The following is a 20,340-nucleotide window of genomic DNA, read 5'->3' on the forward strand; positions in this document are numbered from 1 at the left end:
AGGGATTAGCGGGTAAATATGTGGGGGTAGGGCCTGGGTGGGATTGTGGTCGGTGCCGGCCCGATGGGCCGAATGGCCTCCTTCTGCACTGTAGGGTTTCTATGATTCTTCTATGATTCTAAGAAAGGCAGCACAGAAGGAAGGGTCCACACAAACTGAACGGTGGCAAAGGTTCTGTTTATTTATTTCCGCGTTCTCTCGGCGTTGCAATCTTTATTCCTAACACGTTTCTCCCTCAGCTGGTCTCTCTGCTGTGCGCATCACCCGAGGCAACTGCCCCAAACATGGCTGCCAGGAAGCCTCCAGGAGGAGGCTGAAAAAGGCGAGGGAGACAGAAATAAAGAGAGAGAGAGACAGGGTGGGAGTGGGATAGAGAGAGAAAAATTATACAGGAAGAGTGAAGTGAGAGTGAAGTCAAAAGAGAGAAAGAGGGAGAGAAACAGAGAGAGAGAGAGAGAGAGAGAGAGTGGGGAAGAAGTATTGCTGGCTTTTTGCCAGCTCCTCAGGGCTCACAGTGTGTCTGTGAGGGAGGGTGGGAAAAACATGTTAACATTGCAAGTCTAATCCAGTATAATAGCCCCGCCAAAGCACAGCTAGCATACTGGCTGTGAATTCCCCTGTTCAAGCTTTCAGAGACTCTTATTCGCTTAAGTGGGTAGAATGATGCAGACATCTTGGATAATATACATTGAAGGACACAACCCTTCCCCCAGGCTCCCAATGACAAGAGTGCAGGCAATTTAAACACCAGTGTAAATACAAATGCAAATGTTTTATGTAAATTGCCGCTTGTATAACCTGATACTAGAGAATATCTAACTCTGTGAAGCAGTGAGAGTTGTGAGACACCGACATCGCATTGACCAAGGGCTCATTGCCAGCTCTGCTTTGCCTCATCTCAACTTGCCGCATACCGAGTTTGCGCTCTATAAATAGTCCCGACATCTGCCAATGCTTCTCTGTGACCAGAGACACGTTCAGGCTGTAATATAAAACCGCAGTGCTGCTCGGCACCGAGCCACAGATATATCCAGTGCTGGAGAAAGTGACTGATCCCACAGTGGTTGCACACCAACAGGGCGGCACGGCGGCACAGTGGTTAGCACTGCTGCCTCACAGCGCCAGGGACAGGGGTTCGATTCCCGGCTTGGGTCACTGTCTGCGTGGGTTTCCTCCGGGTGCTCCGGTTTCCTCCCACACTCCAAAGATGTGCGGGTTAGGTGGATTGGACGTGCTAAATTGCCACTTAGTGTCAGGGGGATTAACAGGGTCAATACATGGAGATAGGGCCTGGGTGGGATTGTTGTCGGTGCAAGCTCGATGGGCCGAATGACCTCCTTCTGCACTGTAGGGATTCTATGATTCTATAGCAGTGCACAGGTTTACAGTGATACACACACTATCAGCCCAGTGCCATTGTAATCAGGTCACACAAGGAATAGACCTGCAGTTGCTTAGATCAGACCATTAAGCAATGAACCAAGTGGTGAACATCTGCATTATTGGGGAGACCTTTCAGTGTTTTATTGCTCTGATATACTGGGGCAGATACCCGATCACTATCAGTGAGTGCCAACTGCAGCAGGCATGGGCTGGGCAAATCGGCCTCACCACAGTAAAAGGTGCCCTTCATAGAACATAGAACAGTACAGCACAGAACAGGCCCTTCGGCCCACGATGTTGTGCCGAGCTTTATCTGAAACCAAGATCAAACTATCCCACTCCCTGTCATCCTGGTGTGCTCCATGTGCCTATCCAATAACCGCTTAAATGTTCCTAAAGTGTCTGACTCCACTATCACTGCAGGCAGTCCATTCCACACCCCAACCACTCTCTGTGTAAAGAACCTACCTCTGATATCCTTCCTATATCTCCCACCATGAACCCTATAGTTATGCCCCCTTGTGATAGCTCCATCCACCCGAGAAAATAGTCTTTGAACGTTCACTCTATCTATCCCCTTCATCATTTTATAAACCTCTATTAAGTCTCCCCTCAGCCTCCTCCACTCCAGAGAGAACAGCCCGAGCTCCCTCAACCTTTCCTCATAAGACCTACCCTCCAAACCAGGCAGCATCCTGGTAAATCTCCTCTGCACTCTTTCCAGCGCTTCCACATCCTTCTTATAGTGAGGTGACCAGAACTGCACACAATATTCCAAATGTGGTCTCACCAAGGTCCTGTACAGTTGCAGCATAACCCCACGGCTCTTAAACTCCAACCCCCTGTTAATAAAAGCTAACACACTATAGGCCTTCTTCACAGCTCTATCCACTTGAGTGGCAACCTTCAGAGATCTGTGGATATGGACCCCAAGATCTCTCTGTTCCTCCACAGTCTTCAGAACCCTACCTTTGACCCTGTAATCCACATTTAAATTAGTCCTACCAAAATGAATCACCTCACATTTATCAGGGTTAAACTCCATTTGCCATTTTTAAGCCCAGCTTTGCATCCTATCTATGTCTCTTTGCAGCCTACAACAGCCCTCCACCTCATCCACTACTCCTCCAATCTTGGTGTCATCAGCAAATTTACTGATCCACCCTTCAGCCCCCTCCTCTAAGTCATTAATAAAAATCACAAATATACTGCTCAATGGTAGCACTTGGGTCGGGGGGGGAGGGTGGAAGATGGCCATGCCGCCCCCCCCCCCAACCCCCCTCCCCCCCACAGCCTTGAGTACAGAATCCAGTTTGGTATTCTGGAGTAGTATTTAGGTAGCACCGCACCCTCAGAGGAACCACCTCAGATGAGATGTCCAAATGAGGGCCCATTTACCCTCTCACACAGAGACAAAAGACATGTCGAGAAAGAGCAGGGGAGTTCCCCTTGGTATCATAGACTCCCTATAGTGCAGAAGAAGGCCATTCGGCCCATCGAGCCTGCACCAGCCACAATCCCACCCAGGCCCTATCCTCACAACCTGATGTATTTACCCGAGCTCTTCCTCCTGACACTGTGGGGCAATTTAGCATGGCTAATCCACCTGAGCCGCACATCTTTGGACTGTGGGAGGAAACCGGAGCACCCGGAGGAAACCCACGCAGACACGGGGAGAACGTGCAGACTCCGCACAGACACTGACCCAAGCCGGGAATCGAACCCGGGTCCCTGGCGCTGTGGGGGACAGCAGTGCTAACCATTGTGCCACCGTGTCCTGGCCAATATTTATCACCCAACCAATCCTGAAAGAAAGCGAGTGACTGGATCCTGATCACATTGCAGTGTGTGGGAGCTTGCTGTGTACAAATAGGCTGGCAGTTTTCCTGTATTACAGCACTGGCTACACTTCAAGATGTACTGCAGCTGGAAGGTGCTTTGGGACATCGCGGGGCAGTGAACGGTGCTATCGAAATACAAGTCCTTTACTGTACAACATTGAGACACAAATAACTCAGTTTCCCTGGTTACCAGGGAGGCCTCATGCAGTTTGCACCATGGGATAAGGACATGGCCACATCTCTTATTTGCTGACATATTTCCTTAGAACAATGAGTATTTAACAGTCTTCCCAGTGAGAAGGAGTGAGTGTAGCAAGGACGCACGACAATGATAAGAAGCTTGGCATCTGAACAGAGGGAACACTTCCGAACAGCCTCGCCCACACGCACAGAGCAAGGCTGAAGCGTGGCAGAATCATCTGAACATATCTCTGTTATGGAGCCTCAAACGATAATGAACACAGATGGCCCGGTGGTATTATCGCTGGACTATTAATCCAGAAACTCAGCTAATGTTCTGGGGACCCGGGTTCGAATCCCGCCACGGCAGATGCTGGAATTTGAATCCAATTTAAAAACTATCTGGAATTAAGAATCTCAGTGGTACAGTGGTTAGCACTGCTGCCTCACAGCGCCAGGGACCCGGGTTCGAATCCAGCCTCAGCTCACTGTCTGTGTGGAGTCTGCATGTTCTCCCCGTGTCTGCATTGGTTTCCCCCGGGTGCTCCGGTTTCCTCCCACACTCCAAAGATGTGCGGGTTAGGTGCATTAGCCATGCTAAATTGACCCTAGTGTCAGGGGATTAGCAGGGTAAAGATGTGAGGTTATGAGAATAGGGCTTGGATGGGATTGTGGTTGGTGCAGACTCGATGGCCTCATGTTGCACTGTAGGGATTCTGTGAATCAACTGATGACCATGAAACTATTGCCGATTGGTGTAAAAACCCACCTGGTTCTTTAATGTCCTTTAGGGTGGCACAGTGGTTAGCGCTGCTACCTCACAGCGCCAGGGGACCCGGGTTCGATTCCCGGCTTGGGTCACTGTCTGTGTGGAGTCTGCACATTCTCCCCGTGTCTGCGCGGGTTTCCTCCGGATTCTCCGGTTTCCTCTCACAGTCTGAAAGACGTGCTGGTTAGGTGCATTGGCCGTGCTAAATTCTCCCTCAGTGTACCCGAACAGGCACCGGAGTGTGGCAACTAGGGGATTTTCACAGTATTTTCAGAATTTTCCCGTCCTGCCCACCACAGGAATCGGAGCGGGCGAGGGGCGGACAGGAAAAGGTCCGTTGACCTCGGGTGGGATTTTAGGGTTTCGGGTCGAGCCAGGCCGGAAAATCCCGCCCGAAAAGTTATCCTCCTTCCATAGGTTGTCCACAAGGGAAAGGCAATGACAGCATTAAGTATTTTGCATCACAGTTCATAAAACCCCAGAAACAAGACCATTCCTACTAGCATCTGGTTAAACATTTTTTGCAAAGTGAAAGCATCTTGATTCTTGGTCAGACGTTGTGGGAAGCCAGTTACATAGAAACTAGAAGCAGGAGGAGGCCATTCGGCCCTTCGAGCCTGCTCCACCATTCATTATGATCATGGCTGGTCATCAAATTCAATATTCTGATCCCCCCATTCCCTCCATTTCCGTTTAGCCTCAAGAGCTATAGAATCTCTCCAATGCAGAAGGAGGCCATTCGGCCCATCGAGTCTGCACCGACCACAATCCCACCCAGGCCCCATCCCCGTAACCCCACATATTTGCCCTGCTAATCCCCTGACATGAGGGTCAATTTACCATGGCCTATCCACCTAACCTGCACAGCTTTCCACAGTGGGAGGAAACCGGAGCACCCAGAGGAAACCCACGCAGACACGGGGAGAACGTGCAGACTCCACACAGACAGTGACCCAAGCCGGGAATCGAACCTGGGTCGCTGGCGCTGTGAGGCAGCAGTGCTAACCAATGTGCCACGGTGCATGGGATACAGTTTCTAAAGCGAATCACAGCTTATAATACCTACCTTATATTAAGCTGATCTTTCTCTACACCCGAGCTGTGACTGTAACACTACATTCTACACTCTCTCCTTTCCTTCTCCTGTATGTAGAAACATAGAAACATAGAAAAACTACAGCAGAAACAGGCCCTTCGGCCCACAAGTTGTGCCGAACACATCCCACCTTCTAGACCTACCTATAACCCTCCATCCTATTAAGCTCCATGTACTCATCCAGGAGTCTCTTAAAAGACCCTATTGAGTTCGCCTCCACCACCACTGACGGCAGCCGATTCCACTCGCCCACCACCCTCTGTGTGAAAAACGTACCCCTAACATCTCCCCTGTACCTACCCCCCAGCACCCTAAACCTGCGTCCTCTCGTAGCAGACATTTCCACCCTGGGAAAAAGCCTCTGAGAGTCCACCCGATCTATGCCTCTCAACATCTTATACACCTCTATTAGGTCTCCTCTCATCCTTCGTCTCTCCAAGGAGAAAAGACCGAGCTCCCTCAGCCTATCCTCAAAGGCATGCCACTCAATCCAGGCAACATCCTTGTAAATCTCCTCTGCACCCTTTCAATATTTTCCACATCCTTCCTATAGTGAGGCGACCAGAACTGAGCACAGTACTCCAAGTGGGGTCTGACAAGGGTCTTATATAGCTGCATCATTATCCCCGGACTCCTAAACTCAATCCCTCGATTGATAAAGGCCAGCACACCATACGCCTTCTTAACCACCTCCTCCACCTGCGGGGCCGATTTTAGAGTCCTATGGACCCGGACCCCAAGGTCCTTCTGATCCTCTACAGTACTAAGAGTCTTTCCCTTAATATTGTACTCCTTCATCCCATTTGACCTGCCAAAATGGACCATGACGCATTTATCTGGGTTGAAGTCCATCTGCCACTTGTCCGCCCAGTCTTGCATCCTATCTATGTCCCTCTGTAACTTCTGACATCCCTCCAGACTATCCACAACCCCACCAACCTTCGTGTCGTCGGCAAACTTACCAACCCATCCCTCCACTTCCTCATCCAGGTCATTTATGAAAATGACAAACAGCAAGGGTCCCAGAACAGATCCCTGGGGCACTCCACTGGTGACTGACCTCCATTTAGAAAAAGACCCATCTATACCCACTCTCTGCCTCCTTTGGGCAAGCCACTCTATAAACGGTATGCTTTGTCTGTTTAGTGTGCAAGAAACTTTCCTGACAGTCTTGCTATTTTTCAAAACAAGCCAACAGTTTGTGTCACCAAGACAGACATCGCTTATATTATATAGAATTCCTACAGTGCAGAAGGAGACCATTCGGCCCATCGAGTCTGCACCGAACACAATCCCACCCAGGCCCTATTCCCATAACCCCTCGTATTTACCCTGTTAATCCCCGACACTCGGGTCAATTTATCATGGCCAATCAACCTAACTCGCACGTCTTTGGAGTGTGGGAGGAAATCGGAGCACCCGGAGGAAACCCACGCAGACACGGGGGAAAATGCGCAAACTCCACAAAGACAGTGACCCGAGCCGGGAATTGAACCCAGGTCCCTGGAGCTGGCAGGCAGTAGTGCTAACCACTGTGCCACCGTGCTGCACCGCTATATCTAATACATGTCGGGAATTGGCGCAGCGAAAGCACAGCAACCGAGCATGGTGGGCCGCCGTTACACTCACCGGAAGCTGCATCAGCTTCTTGTAATAGCGATCGACTCGCCCAAAGACCTCCTGGTAGTAACGCTGAAGCTCCTCCAGTTCCTCCTCGATGACCGCCGCGTCCATGGGCTCACTCTTCTCTATCAGCTGCTCCCCACTCTCAAAGAGTTTGTTAATCCGGCTCATGTTGAGGCAAATCTCCTGCTGGAAAGCCTGCAGAGTGGAGGAGACCAGTCAGTGCCCACAGCCCGAAGCAACCATAGAGAAAGAGGAGAAGTTACAGAGACCGACGCTGGTGCCCGGGGTTTATTTATCGGACGTGAGCTTAATTTGAATTTCAGAGGTGATTTTGTTTTTAAACCAGGTTAAAGTCCAACAGTAAAGTTTATTTATTAGTCACAAGTAGGCTTACATTCACACTGCAATGAAGTTACTGTGAAAATCCCCCAGTCGCCACACTCCGGCGCCTGTTCGGGTAACACTGAGGGAGAATTTAGCACGGCCGATTCTCTTAAGCTGCACATCTTTGGACTGTGGGAGGAAACCGGAGCACCCGGAGGAAACCCACGCAGACACGGGGAGAACGTGCAAACTCCACACAAGCCGGGAATTGAACCCGGGTCCCTGTGAGGCAGCAGCGCTAACCACTGTGCCACCCCGTTGGGCCACACCCCTTATGAAGGGGCAGCGCTTCGAAAGCTTGTGATACCAAATAAACCTGTTGGACTTCAACGTGGTGTTGTGAGACTTATTACTGTGCCCACCCCAGTCCTCCGTCTCCACCTCATGACTTTGTTTTTAAAGAGAGATATTTCGTTCGAACCCGGCCTGTTCTATCAAGCAACACAAACAATTTGATGATGACCGCGGATTCAGATCTCCTCAATATTCTCTTTAGATTGCACACAGGTTTGGAGAAAGAATGAACACGGCTTATTTTTTTAAGTCTTGAGACTTGACATTTTAAAATCATAAGGACTTGACTTCCTCCCGTGGGTAACAAAGCCAGTTGCAACAGGCGTCCCTTCCGACCCCCCCGCCCTCCAGTGAGAAAAGACAAACAGATCCCAGCTGCCTAATATTCAGACGCAAAGGGGAGCGAGGAAAAGAAATTCCCTTTAGAATCAAACGAGGGAGGGGGGGATGATTGGCAGCGGCTCAGGATGAATGGCACCCCCTGTCGGAGGCTTCATATAATTAAGAAAGCCCACCAACGCCTCTACTTTCTCAGAAGACTAAGGAAATTTGGCAAGTCAGCTACGACTCTCACCAACATTTACAGATGCACCATAGAAAGCATTCTCTCTGGTTGTATCTCAGCTTGGTATGGCTCCTGCTCTGCCCAAGACCGCAAGGAACTACAAAAGGTTTGTGAATGTAGCCCAATCCATCACGCAAACCAACCTCCCATCCATTGACTCTGTCTACACTTTCCGCTGCCTCGGGATTAGCGGGTAAATATGCGGGGGTGGGGCCTGGGTGGGATTGTGGTCGGTGCAGACTCGATGGGCCGAATGGCCTCTTTCTGTACTGTAGGGTTTCTATGATTTCTATGATTTCTATGAAAAGCAGCCAGCATAATTAAGGACCCCACACACCCCGGACATTCTCTCTTCCACCTTCTTCCTTCAGGAAAAAGATACAAAAGTTTGAGGTCACGTAGCAACCGACTCAAGAACAGCTTCTTCCCTGCTGCTGTCAGACTTTTGAATGGACCTACCTCACATTAAGTTGACCTTTCTCTACACCCTAGCTATGACTGTAACACTACATTTTGCACTCTCTCGTTTCCTTCTCTATGAACGGTATGCTTTGTCTGTACGGCACGCAAGAAACAATACTTTTACTGTATACTGATGCATGTGACAATAATAAACCAAATCAAACTATCACTTGACTTACTTTGAGCTGTTTGATTTTGGCTTGAACGTCACATTCGGAGAAGTGCTCGATGTTGGTTAGCTGCAGGTCCATCTCCGTCAGCCACACCAATATGCTCTCGCGTGTGGTCTCAAACTCCTCTCGCTGACCAATGAAGTGCTGCGCAAACAAAAGCCCACTTGTGAATCCCTCCGAGCTCAAGTGAAGCCCACCGCCACACTCTGTGACTTCTTCCAAAGCAGATCACACTCAACAGCATCTGCCGTAGAAGGCCAGGAGGACAACAGTCCTTCTGCAGTTCTCCCTTTGCCGCCTAGAACCCTGGCGGGTCTTACCTTATCAACACAGCTCCCCCCCCCTTTACCCCAACTTTTGAGATCAGACTAATTGGAACTCCAAACAATAACTCGAGATTGTGACAGAGTCCTTTGCAATGCCCACCCTTGCCTTGTCGGGTTTATAGGACAGAACCAGGCTGTTTGGCCCACCTGATTGGTGCTGCTGTTAATGCATCCTCATGCGTTCCTCCCACCCTGCTTCATCAACATATCTGTGGGGATGTGGTCCCGCTAAGGGGGCAACCCCAGAAGGCCACGTGTCAGACTGGGCCCTTTGGAGCATCGAGGCGGGAAGCCAAGCCAATTGGATGCAAGGGTGCATGTCCCTGGTCCAGGGGAGCCGGGAGGAGTGGAGAATAGTGGCATAGTTAGTTCTGTCAGACCCTTGCTTGTAAATAACTAGTTATCGTGGTTGGCACGGTGGCACAGTGGTTAGCGCTGCTGTCTCATAGTGCCAGGGACCTGGGTTCAATTCCTGGCTTGGGTCACTGTCTGTGTGGAGTCTGCACGTTCTCCCCGTGTCTGCGTGGGTTTCCTCCGGGTGCTCCGGTTTCCTCCCACAGTCCAAAGATGTGCGGGTTAGGTTGATTGGCCATGCTAAAAATTGCCCTTAGTGTCCTGAGATGCGTAGGTTAGAGGGATTAGTAGGTAAATATGTAGGGATATGGGAGTAGGGCCTGGGTGGGATTGTGGTCGGTGCAGACTTGATGGGCCGAATGGCCTCTTTCTGTACTGTAGGGTTTCTATGATTTCTATGGTTTCTATGAGTATGGTAGCCTTTGCTAATGTTTTAAAGATCCTTACAAGCTGTGCTACCAAGTCTCCTATCACATACCAACCCCACAATCGAGGAAGTCAAATCGTAGCGATTAAAAGTACCGTCACTTGCGTTCATTGTTGATTCAATTATTTATCCTATCAAGGTGAGGCCCTGTTTTGTCCTGTGGGCTTAAACCCCTCCAATTTCAGGTTGCCCAGAGTCAGATCACATAGATACTCCACATCATGATGCAGAGTTAAGCCCCCTCTGCACTGCCCCAGCAAAGCCCCTCGGTCCACATCTCAAGAGGTTCCCCACGCCGAGGCCATTTTCCCAATGCCTCCCACGAGCCATCTATAAGCTGGTTGGTAGTGGGGAGATATTATCAGGCGGTACAAACTGGGGGACAATTTAATGTTGCAGATCCCGCACCCACTAGAAATTCAGTTGAAATTTCCCAAACTCAATCCACGGAGGAGCCTTACCGTCAGCAGTAAATAACGGAGACTTTCACCCCATCCCCCAGGTGTCAAATTCACTGCGGCTGTGCTTGCCGACCTTTATTGCATCCCAGTTAAGCAACGCCTCAATTTTAAACCCCCCTCATGCCAAGTATTCAAATGACATCGCCCCCTCCCCAACTCCCGAATCTTCTCCAGCCTCCAGCAATCTGGAATACCGCAGCTCCCCCAATTCTAACTTCCGGAGCAGCCCCTCTTATATCGGTCCAGCATTGTTGGCTGTTCCTTTGATTGCCTAGACCCTAATTCCATCCCTAAACCTCTCTGCTTTCCACTCCGTCATCAAGAAAAGAACGAAAGAAAGAAAGAAAGAAAGAAAGAAAGAAAGAAAGAAAGAAAGAAAGAAAGAAAGAAAGAAAGAAAGAAAGAAAGAAAGAAAGAAAGAAAGATAGATAGATAGATAGATAGATTATTTATTAGTCACAAGTAGGCTTACATTAACAGTGCAATGAAGTTACTGTGAAAATCCCCTTGTCGCCACACTGCGACGCCTGTTCGGGTCAATGCACCTAACCAGCACGTCTTTCGGACTATGGGAGGAAACCGGAGCACCCGGAGGAAACCCACGCAGACACGGGGAGAACATGCAGACTCCACACAGACAGTGATCCAAGCTGGGAATCGAACCCGGGTCCCTGGCGCTGTGAGGCAGCAGTGCTAACCACTGTGGCCTAAAACCTGCCGATGTGTCTAAGCTTCGGGGCGAGCTACCCTTAAACCTCCTCACGCTGCTCGATGTCAAATCATTGTTCCCGTGAAGTGAGACACTTTATTACATTAACAGCGTAATTTGTGTCACCCTTTTTTAAATTCATTCATGGGGCCTGGGCTGGCCACATTCATTGCCCATCCCTAGTTGCCCGAGGGCAGTTGAGAGTCAACCACATTGCTGTGGCTCTGGAGTCAAGTGTAGGCCAGACCGGGTAAAGGCGGCAGATTTCCTTCCCTAAAGGACATTAGTGAACCAGGTGGGTTTTTCCGATAATCGACAATGGTTTCCTGGTCATCTTAATTCCAGACATTTAGTTTATTGAATTCAAATTGGGGAAAAGGCAGGAGAATGGGGATGAGAAAAAAATCAGCCATGATTGAATGGCGGAGCAGACTCGATGGGCCGAGTGGCCTAATTGTGCTCCTCTGTCTTATGGTCTAAGTTCCACCATCTGCCATAGCGGGATTCAAACCCGGGTCCACAGAACATTAGTTGAATTTTGAGATCACTAGTCTAGCGATAATACCACCAGGTCATCGCGTCCCCCTCTGAAATTAAAGGTCTCGACCAGAGAGAGACCCCTACTGTTACCCCTGGGTGCACAGGCCTTACTTTCAGTCTCCGGAGGATGGCTGTAACCCTGCGTTGCAGGTTGTCCCACCGCTGGTTCCCCTCGTGGACCATGTCTTTGAGCTTGCTGCCCGAGTCGGTGCGGTTTTCACGAGCCAAGCGCCGGTATTGCTTGTTGATCAGTTCGAGCTGGGTCAAGCTCTCATGAACCTGCCGCTGAAACGCCTGAGGAGGGAGGAAGCGTAGAGTCACACAGTTATAGAGCAATACAGCACGGAAACAGGCCATTCGGCCCAACCGGTCCATGCTAACCATGTGACAATATTAAATAAAATTACACCCTCGCTATAACTGTAACACTACATTCTGCACTCTCTCGTTTCCTTCTCTATGAACGGTATGCTTTGTCTGTATAGCACGCAAGAAACAATACTTTTCACTGTATGCCAATACATGTGACAATAATAAATCAAATCAAATCAAGATCTGGTCTCAGTAGTGCTCCGTAGTGGGATTATAGGGTGGGTAATAATTGCACCAGGGCATGCAGATATAATTCAGTCGCCATTTCAACATTAGACTTTTCAATGACTCTATTACTCATATTGTCCACGTTTATAACTCACACTGTAATACCAAATCCTGTCAGCAGGGTGTGCTGCAGCACCGCCTCCCCCTGCTGGCAGCAGAGTGTAACTACAGTGTGACAGGTTTACATAGGCTCTTCCCATTGTCAATGTGGACATTGTGATTTCCAACAGATAGTGCCTCGTGATGCAAATATTTAAGACATTACAGATGTAAGTGCAACTAATTCCATCTTAAGTAAATCTTTCTGAGGGGATCTCCCTAATTCCAGTTAATAATCAGCGGCCAGGAACAGGGCACGGCTGCTCTGTACAAATCGCACATCGCTGGCCAGAAGATGCGGCAAACTGTGGGCACTTTAAGCCGATGTGACTCTGAGGGCATTCAGCACCAACTGCTCCACTCTCCTTATTAAAGTACCTCAAATTTCTTCAGTTCCTCTTTGGCGACGGTGTAGAGGACCTCCGAGGAGTTCGGCACTGCCGCCGTCCGTTCAGATGTTTCGAGCCAGTCCTCGAATCGAGAGTAGTCATCCAGAAACTTCTGCCACAATCTCCAGGTCTCCTCAATCCTAGGGAAGAGAAAAGGCATTGGTGGAAATGAAGAGGCAGTGAAATTCTGGAGATGTTGATAGGGTGAGGTGAGGGAGTTGGGGGGGGGGATGTTTCTGTGAAGCATAAACACCAACAGAAACCCGATGGGCTGAATGGCCAGCTTCCATGCTGTAAGTTCAATGAAAGGATAATTGGTGAAAAATATGATCTCCTCTCCATTACCAGGACAATCCAATTCCACCTCCGGCACGGTGGCACAGTGGTTAGCACTGCTGCCTCACAGCGCCAGGGACCCAGGTTCAATTCTGGCCTCGGGTCACTGTCTGTGCAGAGTCTGCACGTTCTCCCCGTGTCTGCGTGGGTTTCCTCCGGGTGCTCCGGTTTCCTCCCACAGTCCAAAGATGTGCGGGTTGGGTGGATTGGCCATTGCCCCTTAGTGTCCCAAGATGTGTAGGTGAGGGGGGTTAACGGGATGAGTACGTGGGGCTACAGGGATCGGGCCTGGGTCAGATGCTCTGTCGGGAAGTTGGTGCAGATTCAATAGGCCTCCTTCTGTAATGCAAGGATTCTCTGAACATGCACACTCCACACAGTCAGTGACCCGAGGCCAGAATTGAATCCGGGTCCCTGGCGCTGAGGCAGCAGAGCTAACCACTGTGCCACCATGCCAGAGGTAGAATTGGATGGCCCTGGGAATGGAGAGGATATCATCATCATCATCATCATAGAATCCCTACAGTGCAGAAGGAGGTCATTCGGCCCATCGAGTCTGCACCGACCACAATCCCACCCAGGCCCTATCCCTATAATCCCACATATTTACCCTGCTAGTCCACCTGAGAAGGGGCAATTTAGCATGGCCAATCAACCTAACCCGCACATGTTTGGACTGTGGGAGGAAACCGGAGGAAACCCACGCAGACACGGGGAGAATATGCAAACTCCACACCTTCCAAGCCGGGAATTGAACCCGGGTCCCGGGCGCTGTGAGGCAGCAGTGCTAACCGCTATGCCACCGTAATATCTTTCATGGTTACAAGTCTACCCCCTTGGAGCGATTCATTTCCCTAAAGCTGCTCTTCCCAAGGTTGTTTGCCTGCTTTTGAAACCTTCGGCACTTTGCAACACCTCCCACCGGCCCGGAGCAACGACCCTTACTTCAGCCTCCTCTCCATGGACATGGCACAGATGTTCCTCCACCTGCGATCCAGGTTGCGGGTTGCCTGCTGGATAGAGTCGCACTCCGTTTCCGTGGCGCAGGCATCGCAGTCGTGGAGCAGGACCTCGCACAGGTTGAGGACCGAGGCTACGCCTGTGCTGTGCTTCTCAATGTCCCGCTGCAGCTCCTGCAAGAACAAAGTCACCGAGTTTAGTGTGGCACGGGAGGAGAGCAGATTTCACCTGCCAACTGTTCCAGAGGAATTATAAATGTTTCCCACAGAAGCGGCAAAATCTGGGCAGCATTCAGGCTTAGGCTGATACTTGGCAAGTGCCAGACAAGGACCATCTCCAACAAGAGAGGGCATGGTGGCGCAGTGGTTAGCACTGCTGCCTCACAGCACCAGGGACCCAGGTTCGATTCCTGGCCTTGGGTCACTGTCTGTGTGGAGTTTGCACATTCTCCCCATGTCTGTGTGGGTTTCCTCTGGGTGCTCCGGTTTCCTCCCACAGTCCAAAGATGTGCGGGTTAGGTTGATTGGCCACGCTAAACTGACCCTTAGTGTCAGGGGGATTAGCAGCGAAAATATGTGGGGTTACAGGAATATGGCCTGAGTGGGATTGTGGTCTGTGCAGATTTGATGGGCTGAATGGCCTCCTTCTGCACTGTAGGGATTCTATGCAGACAGAATTTAACCATCGCCCCTTGGCATTCAATGGCATTATCATTGCTGAACCCCCCACTATCTGGTCAGACCCCATTTGGAGTATTTTCAGAAGTTTTGGACTCCATACCTAAGGAAGGATGTGCCGGCCTTTGAGGGGGTCCGGAGGAGATTCACAAGAATGATCCCATGAATGAAGTATTTGTCACATGAGGAGCGGTGGAGGAGTCTGGGCCTATACTCGATGGAGTTTAGAAGGATGACGGGGATCTAATTGAAACTCACAGAATACTGAGAGGCGGAGATAGGGTGGACATGGAGAGGATGTTTCCACTAGTGGTACAGACTAGAACTCAAGGGCACAACCTCAGAGTGAAGGGACGCTCCTTTAAAACTGAGATGAGGAGGAATGGCCGGCACGGTAGCATAGTAGTTAGGACTGCTGACTCACAGCGCCAGAGACCAGGTTTCAATTCGGGTCTTGGGTCATTGCGTGGAGTTTGCATGTTCTCCCCATGTCTATCCGGGTTTCCTCCGGGTGCTCCAGTTTCTTCCCACAATGCAAAGATGTGCGGGTTAGGTTGATTGGCCATGCTAAATTGACCCTAGTGTCAGGGAATTAGTGGAGTAAATATTTGGAGTTATGGGAATAGAGTCTGGGTGGGATTGTGGCTGGTACATACACGATGGGCCGAATGGCCTCCTTCTGCACCGTCGGGATTCTATCATAGAAATCATAGAATCCCTACAGTGCAGAAGGAGGCCATTCGGCCCATCGAGTCTGCACCGACCACAATCCCACCCAGGCCCTACCCCCACATATTTACCCGCTAATCCCTCTAACCTACGCATCTCAGGACTCTAAGGGGCAATTTTTAACCTGGCCAATCAACCTAACCCGCACATCTTTGGACTGTGGGAGGAAACCGGAGCAAACCCACGCAGACACGAGAAGAATGTGCAAACTCCACACAGACAGTGACCCGAGCCGGGAATCGAACCCGGGACCCTGGAGCTGTGAAGCAGCAGTGCTAACCACTGTGCTACCGTGCCGCCAGAACTATGATTCTATGAATTTCTTCAGCCAGAGGGTGGTGAATCTGTGGAACTCATTGCCACAGAGGGCTGTGCAGGCCAGGTCATTGAGTGTTTTTAAGACAGAGATAGATAGGTTCTTGATCAATAAGGGGATCAGGGGATACGGGGAGAAGGCAGGAGAATGGGGTGAGAATCATATCAGCCATGACTGAAGGCAGAGCAGGCTCGATGGGCCGAATGGCCTAATTCTGCTCCTATATCTTATGGTCTTATCAACATCCTGCGGATAACCATTGACCAGAAACTGATTTGGACCAGCCATATAAATACTATCAGACAAGCCAGAGTCAGCCAGACTCGAAACGTTGGCTCTGTTCTCTCTCCGCAGGTGCTGTCAGGCCTGCTGAGATTTTGCGGCATTTTTTTGTTTTTGGGTAGGCAGTAAGTGCTGGCCTTGCCAGTGACACCCCCATCCCAGGGTTAAATTAAACAGGAAGTATTCCGCAGAGTGGCGAGCGGTGAATGTCTGCCTACCTGTTGCTCCGTCAGCTTCTGTTGTATTTCATGTGAATTGCAGGAGTCATACACAATGGGTCTGGATAGCTCGGTTTCAATCTGGGCAAGCCAGGATCGCAAGCTGCTCATATTCTTGTCCAGCTGCTGTACAGCAACCAGTGTCTCCTTCAGCTTCTTCACTCTGCAATGGGAGAGAAGGAATCAAGACTCAGTGAAAAGCAAACTCCAGTCCTGGGCACAGAGTCTCAGGAACGAAGTAACTGTCCTGGAAAGGGTCGGAACACGCGGTATTGTAGTACATGCACTGGGAACCGCACTGTATTACAGCACACTGCACTGGGAACCCCACTGCATTACAGCACACTGCACTGGGAACCGCACTGCATTACAGCACACTGCACTGGGAACCGCACTGCATTACAGCTCTCTGCACTGGGAACCGCACTGCATTACAGCACACTGCACTGGGAACCGCACTGTATTACAGCACACTGCACTGGGAACCGCACTGTATTACAGCACACTGCACTGGGAACCGCACTGCATTCCAGCACTCTGCACTGGGAACCGCACTGCATTACAGCACACTGCACTGGGAACCGCACTGTATTACAGCACACTGCACTGGGAACCGCACTGCATTACAGCACTCTGCACTGGGAACCGTACTGCATTACAGCACTCTGCAATGGGAACCGTACTGCATTACAGCACTCTGCAATGGGAACCGTACTGCATTACAGCACACTGCACTGGGAACCGCACTGCATTACAGCACACTGCACTGGGAACCACACTGCATTACAGCACTCTGCAATGGGAACCGTACTGCATTACAGCACACTGCATTACAGCACTCTGCAATGGGAACCGTACTGCATTACAGCACACTGCACTGGGAACCGCACTGCATTACAGCACTCTGCAATGGGAACCGTACTGCATTACAGCACACTGCACTGGGAACCACACTGCATTGCAGCACACTGCACTGGGAACCGCACTGCATTACAGCACACTGCACTGGGAACCGCACTGCATTACAGCACTCTGCACTGGGAACCGCACTGCATTACGGCACACTGCACTGGGAACCACACTGCATTACAGCACACTGCACTGGGAACCGCACTGCATTACAGCACACTGCACTGGGAAGCGCACTGCATTACAGCACACTGCACTGGGAACCGCACTGTATTGTAGCAAACTGCACTGGGAACTGCACTGCACTGCAGCACTCTGCGCTGACAATTACACTGGGAACCACACTGTATTATAGTACACTGCACTGGGAGCCACACTGCAACACAGTGCACTGCATTGGGAGCCACACTATCTGGCAGCACACTGCACTGGGAACCACACTGTAACACAGTGCACTGCACTGGGAACCACACTGCATTACAGCACACTGCACTGGGAACCGCACTGCATTTCAGCACTCTGCACTGGGAACCGCACTGCATTACAGCACACTGCACTGGAAACCGCACTGCATTACAGCATTCTGCACTGGGAACCACACTGCATTACAGCACACTGCACTGGGAACCGCACTGCATTACAGCTCTCTGCACTGGGAACCGCACTGCATTACAGCACACTGCACTGGGAACCGCACTGTATTGTAGCAAACTGCACTGGGAACTGCACTGCATTGCAGCACTCTGCACTGACAATTACACTGGGAACCACACTGTATGGCAGTGCACTGCACTGGAACCACACTGTATGGCAGTGCACTGCACTAGAACCACACTGTAACAGTGCACTGCATTGGGAGCCACATTCCTGGAATGTTGCAGAAACAAGTCCAGCTGTTCCAATCACCTGGGGGATGAAGTGAAGGAGGAAAAGAGGGATGAAGGGAGAGAGGAACGGACAAAGAGTGAGACGGATGGAGAGATTCTCACTCGTTACAAAAATGGCAAATTGCACTTGGCAAGGAGGCCGGTGAATCCAGTTAATTTAGCGGTTAACTCAAACACAGCCCTGGGGGAAACTGCATGCAAAACAGAAACTCAAAGCATAACTTGGAATATTATAACTTATTTTTAAGTTGGCGGGTCAATTATTTGTCAGTGTCTAACACTGCAAAAGGCCAGCTGGTTTAACATCTTTCACCAATAGGAATCTCTCAGGTTGTAACGATCATGTGGAATGGGTGGACCCTGAGCTAGAGCTCCCTCACAACAACTCCCAGCCTGACCCAGGTCAAAGTACAGGTCCACGGGGATAGAGCAGGAACGCGGGGCTAATTGAGTAGCAGCTTCAAAGAGCTAGCACTGGCAAAATGGGCCAAATGGCCCCTGGTCTCGAGAGCGTTGACTACGAGGAGAGGTTGAATAAACTAGGATTGTTTTCACTGGAAAGACAGAGGCCGAGGGGAGACCTGATAAAGGTCTATAACATAATGAGAGGCATAGAAAGGGTGGATAGTCAGAGGCTTTTTCCCAGGGTGGAAGTGTCAATTACAGGGGGGGCACAGGTTCAAGATGAGAGGGGGAAAGTTTAAGGGAGATGTGAGGGGGAAGTTTTTCACCCAGAGTGTGGTGGGTGCCTGGCTGCCAGAGGAGGTGGTGGAAGCAGGCACATTAGCAACATTTAAGAGGCATCTGGATGGGTACATGAATAGGGAGGGAATAGAGGGATACGGTCCGAGTAAGGGCAGAAGATTTATTTTAATATAGTTAGGGCATCACGATCGGCACAGGCTTGGAGGGCCGAAGGGCCTCTTCCTGTGCTGTACTGTTCTTTGTCCTTTCTGATCTGGAAGGTTAAATTATTCTAATTCTACCGTCCTGGGGAAGACTCATCTCAGGGGACATCTTACCTCCTTAAACAATTCAAAATTTTACTCGTTAATTCACAGGAGAGAGAAATCACCAAATGTGCCATTCGCATGACTCATCAGCGCTGCTAAACTTGAGTGTTGGATTCGGAATGAATATGTGCCTGTTCTGTAATGCTGATGGCCTTACACTTTTTAACGTTGCATTGGTTAAAGCTCTCACTGTTCTCGAAGAATGCCTCCCAACTGAAGAACTCCCCCAACACCAACTGTTAAAAAGCTGCCTAATGAAAGGCTGGCTTGTAGAAGTGGAATCTCCCTGTATTTCCGCTCATCAATGAAAACAGCTCCATGTCAATTACAGGCCATATTGGAACCTACTGCTCTTCCAACTGAGTTTCAGGCCTTATTTTTTTGCCTCCATCTCCAGATTCTTCCAAAGTCACAACAATGTTTGGAAAATTCCCAAGTATATTTGCCGCAAATTCTTTTAAAAATTAATTTATGGGATATGGGCAACACTGGCTAGGCCAGCACTTAATAGTGGTGGAAGCAGATACGATAGCGACTTTTAAGGGGAGTCTTGACAAATACATGAATAGGATGGGAATAGAGGGATATGGTCCTCGGAAGGGTAGATGGTTTTGGTTCAGTCGGGCAGCATGGTCGGTGCAGGCTTGGAGGGCCGAAGGGCCTGTTCCTGTGCTGTAATTTTTTTTGTCCTTTGTTCTTATTGCCCATCCCTATTTGCCCCTTGAGAAGGTGGTGGGCGAGCTCCCTTCTTGAACCCACTGCAGTCCCTGAGGTGTAGGCACATCCACAGTGCTGTTAGGGAGGAAATTTCAGGATTTTGACCAGTGACAGTGGCTGATATATTTCCAAGTCGGGATGGTGAGTGTCTTGGAGGGAACCTCCAGGTGGTGGTGTTCCCAGGTATCAGTTGCCTTTGTCCTTCTAGACACGGTAGCGCAGTGGTTAGCACTGCTGCTTCACAGCTCCAGGGACCTGGGTTCGATTCCCGGCTTGGGTCACTGTCCGTGTGGAGTTTGCACATTCTCCCCATGTCTGTGTGGATTTCCTCCGGGTGCTCCGGTTTCCTCCCACAGTCCAAAGATGTGCGGGTTAGGTTGATTGGCCATGCTAAAATTGCCCCTTAGTGTCCTGAGATGCGCAGGTTAGAGGGATTAGTGGGTAAAATATGTAGGGATATGGGGGTAGGGCCTGGGTGGGATTGTGGTCGGTGCAGACTCGATGGGCCAAATGGCCTCTTCCTGTACTGTAGGGATTCTATGAGTGGTGGCCATGGGTTTGGAAGGTGCTGCCTAAGGAACCTTGGTGAGATCCTGCAGTGCATCTTGTAGATGGTAC

General features: G+C 50.2%; 2 protein-coding genes across 9 annotated transcripts in view; one reads left to right on the top strand and one right to left on the bottom strand.

Moving 5' to 3' along the window:
• The window catches only part of esr1 (estrogen receptor 1), an 887,250-nt gene that overhangs the window by 570,538 nt on the left and 296,372 nt on the right, over nt 1–20,340 (top strand). The window contains exon 9 of one of the 8 annotated variants that reach the window (XM_078230310.1): nt 13,062–13,077. The exons of 6 other annotated variants lie outside the window; for them this stretch is intronic. The gene's annotated coding sequence lies outside the window, so the exon portion shown is untranslated. Of the gene's footprint in view, nt 1–1,096; nt 1,113–13,061; nt 13,078–20,340 lie in introns of those variants that run through there. One more of the 8 variants, XM_078230311.1, reaches the window with a different exon arrangement.
• Nucleotides 1–20,340, bottom strand: part of LOC144504750 (nesprin-1-like) — a 603,924-nt gene that overhangs the window by 48,300 nt on the left and 535,284 nt on the right. The window contains exons 129-134 of the mRNA XM_078230493.1: nt 16,197–16,359; nt 13,960–14,147; nt 12,668–12,818; nt 11,702–11,884; nt 8,780–8,917; nt 6,899–7,090 (exon numbers count right to left, since the gene is read on the bottom strand). Coding sequence (XP_078086619.1) covers nt 6,899–7,090; nt 8,780–8,917; nt 11,702–11,884; nt 12,668–12,818; nt 13,960–14,147; nt 16,197–16,359 — 1,015 coding nt within the window. The remainder of the gene's footprint in view (nt 1–6,898; nt 7,091–8,779; nt 8,918–11,701; nt 11,885–12,667; nt 12,819–13,959; nt 14,148–16,196; nt 16,360–20,340) is intronic.

This window comes from Mustelus asterias, chromosome 15, assembly GCF_964213995.1.
Source record: "Mustelus asterias chromosome 15, sMusAst1.hap1.1, whole genome shotgun sequence".
NCBI lineage: Eukaryota > Metazoa > Chordata > Chondrichthyes > Carcharhiniformes > Triakidae > Mustelus > Mustelus asterias.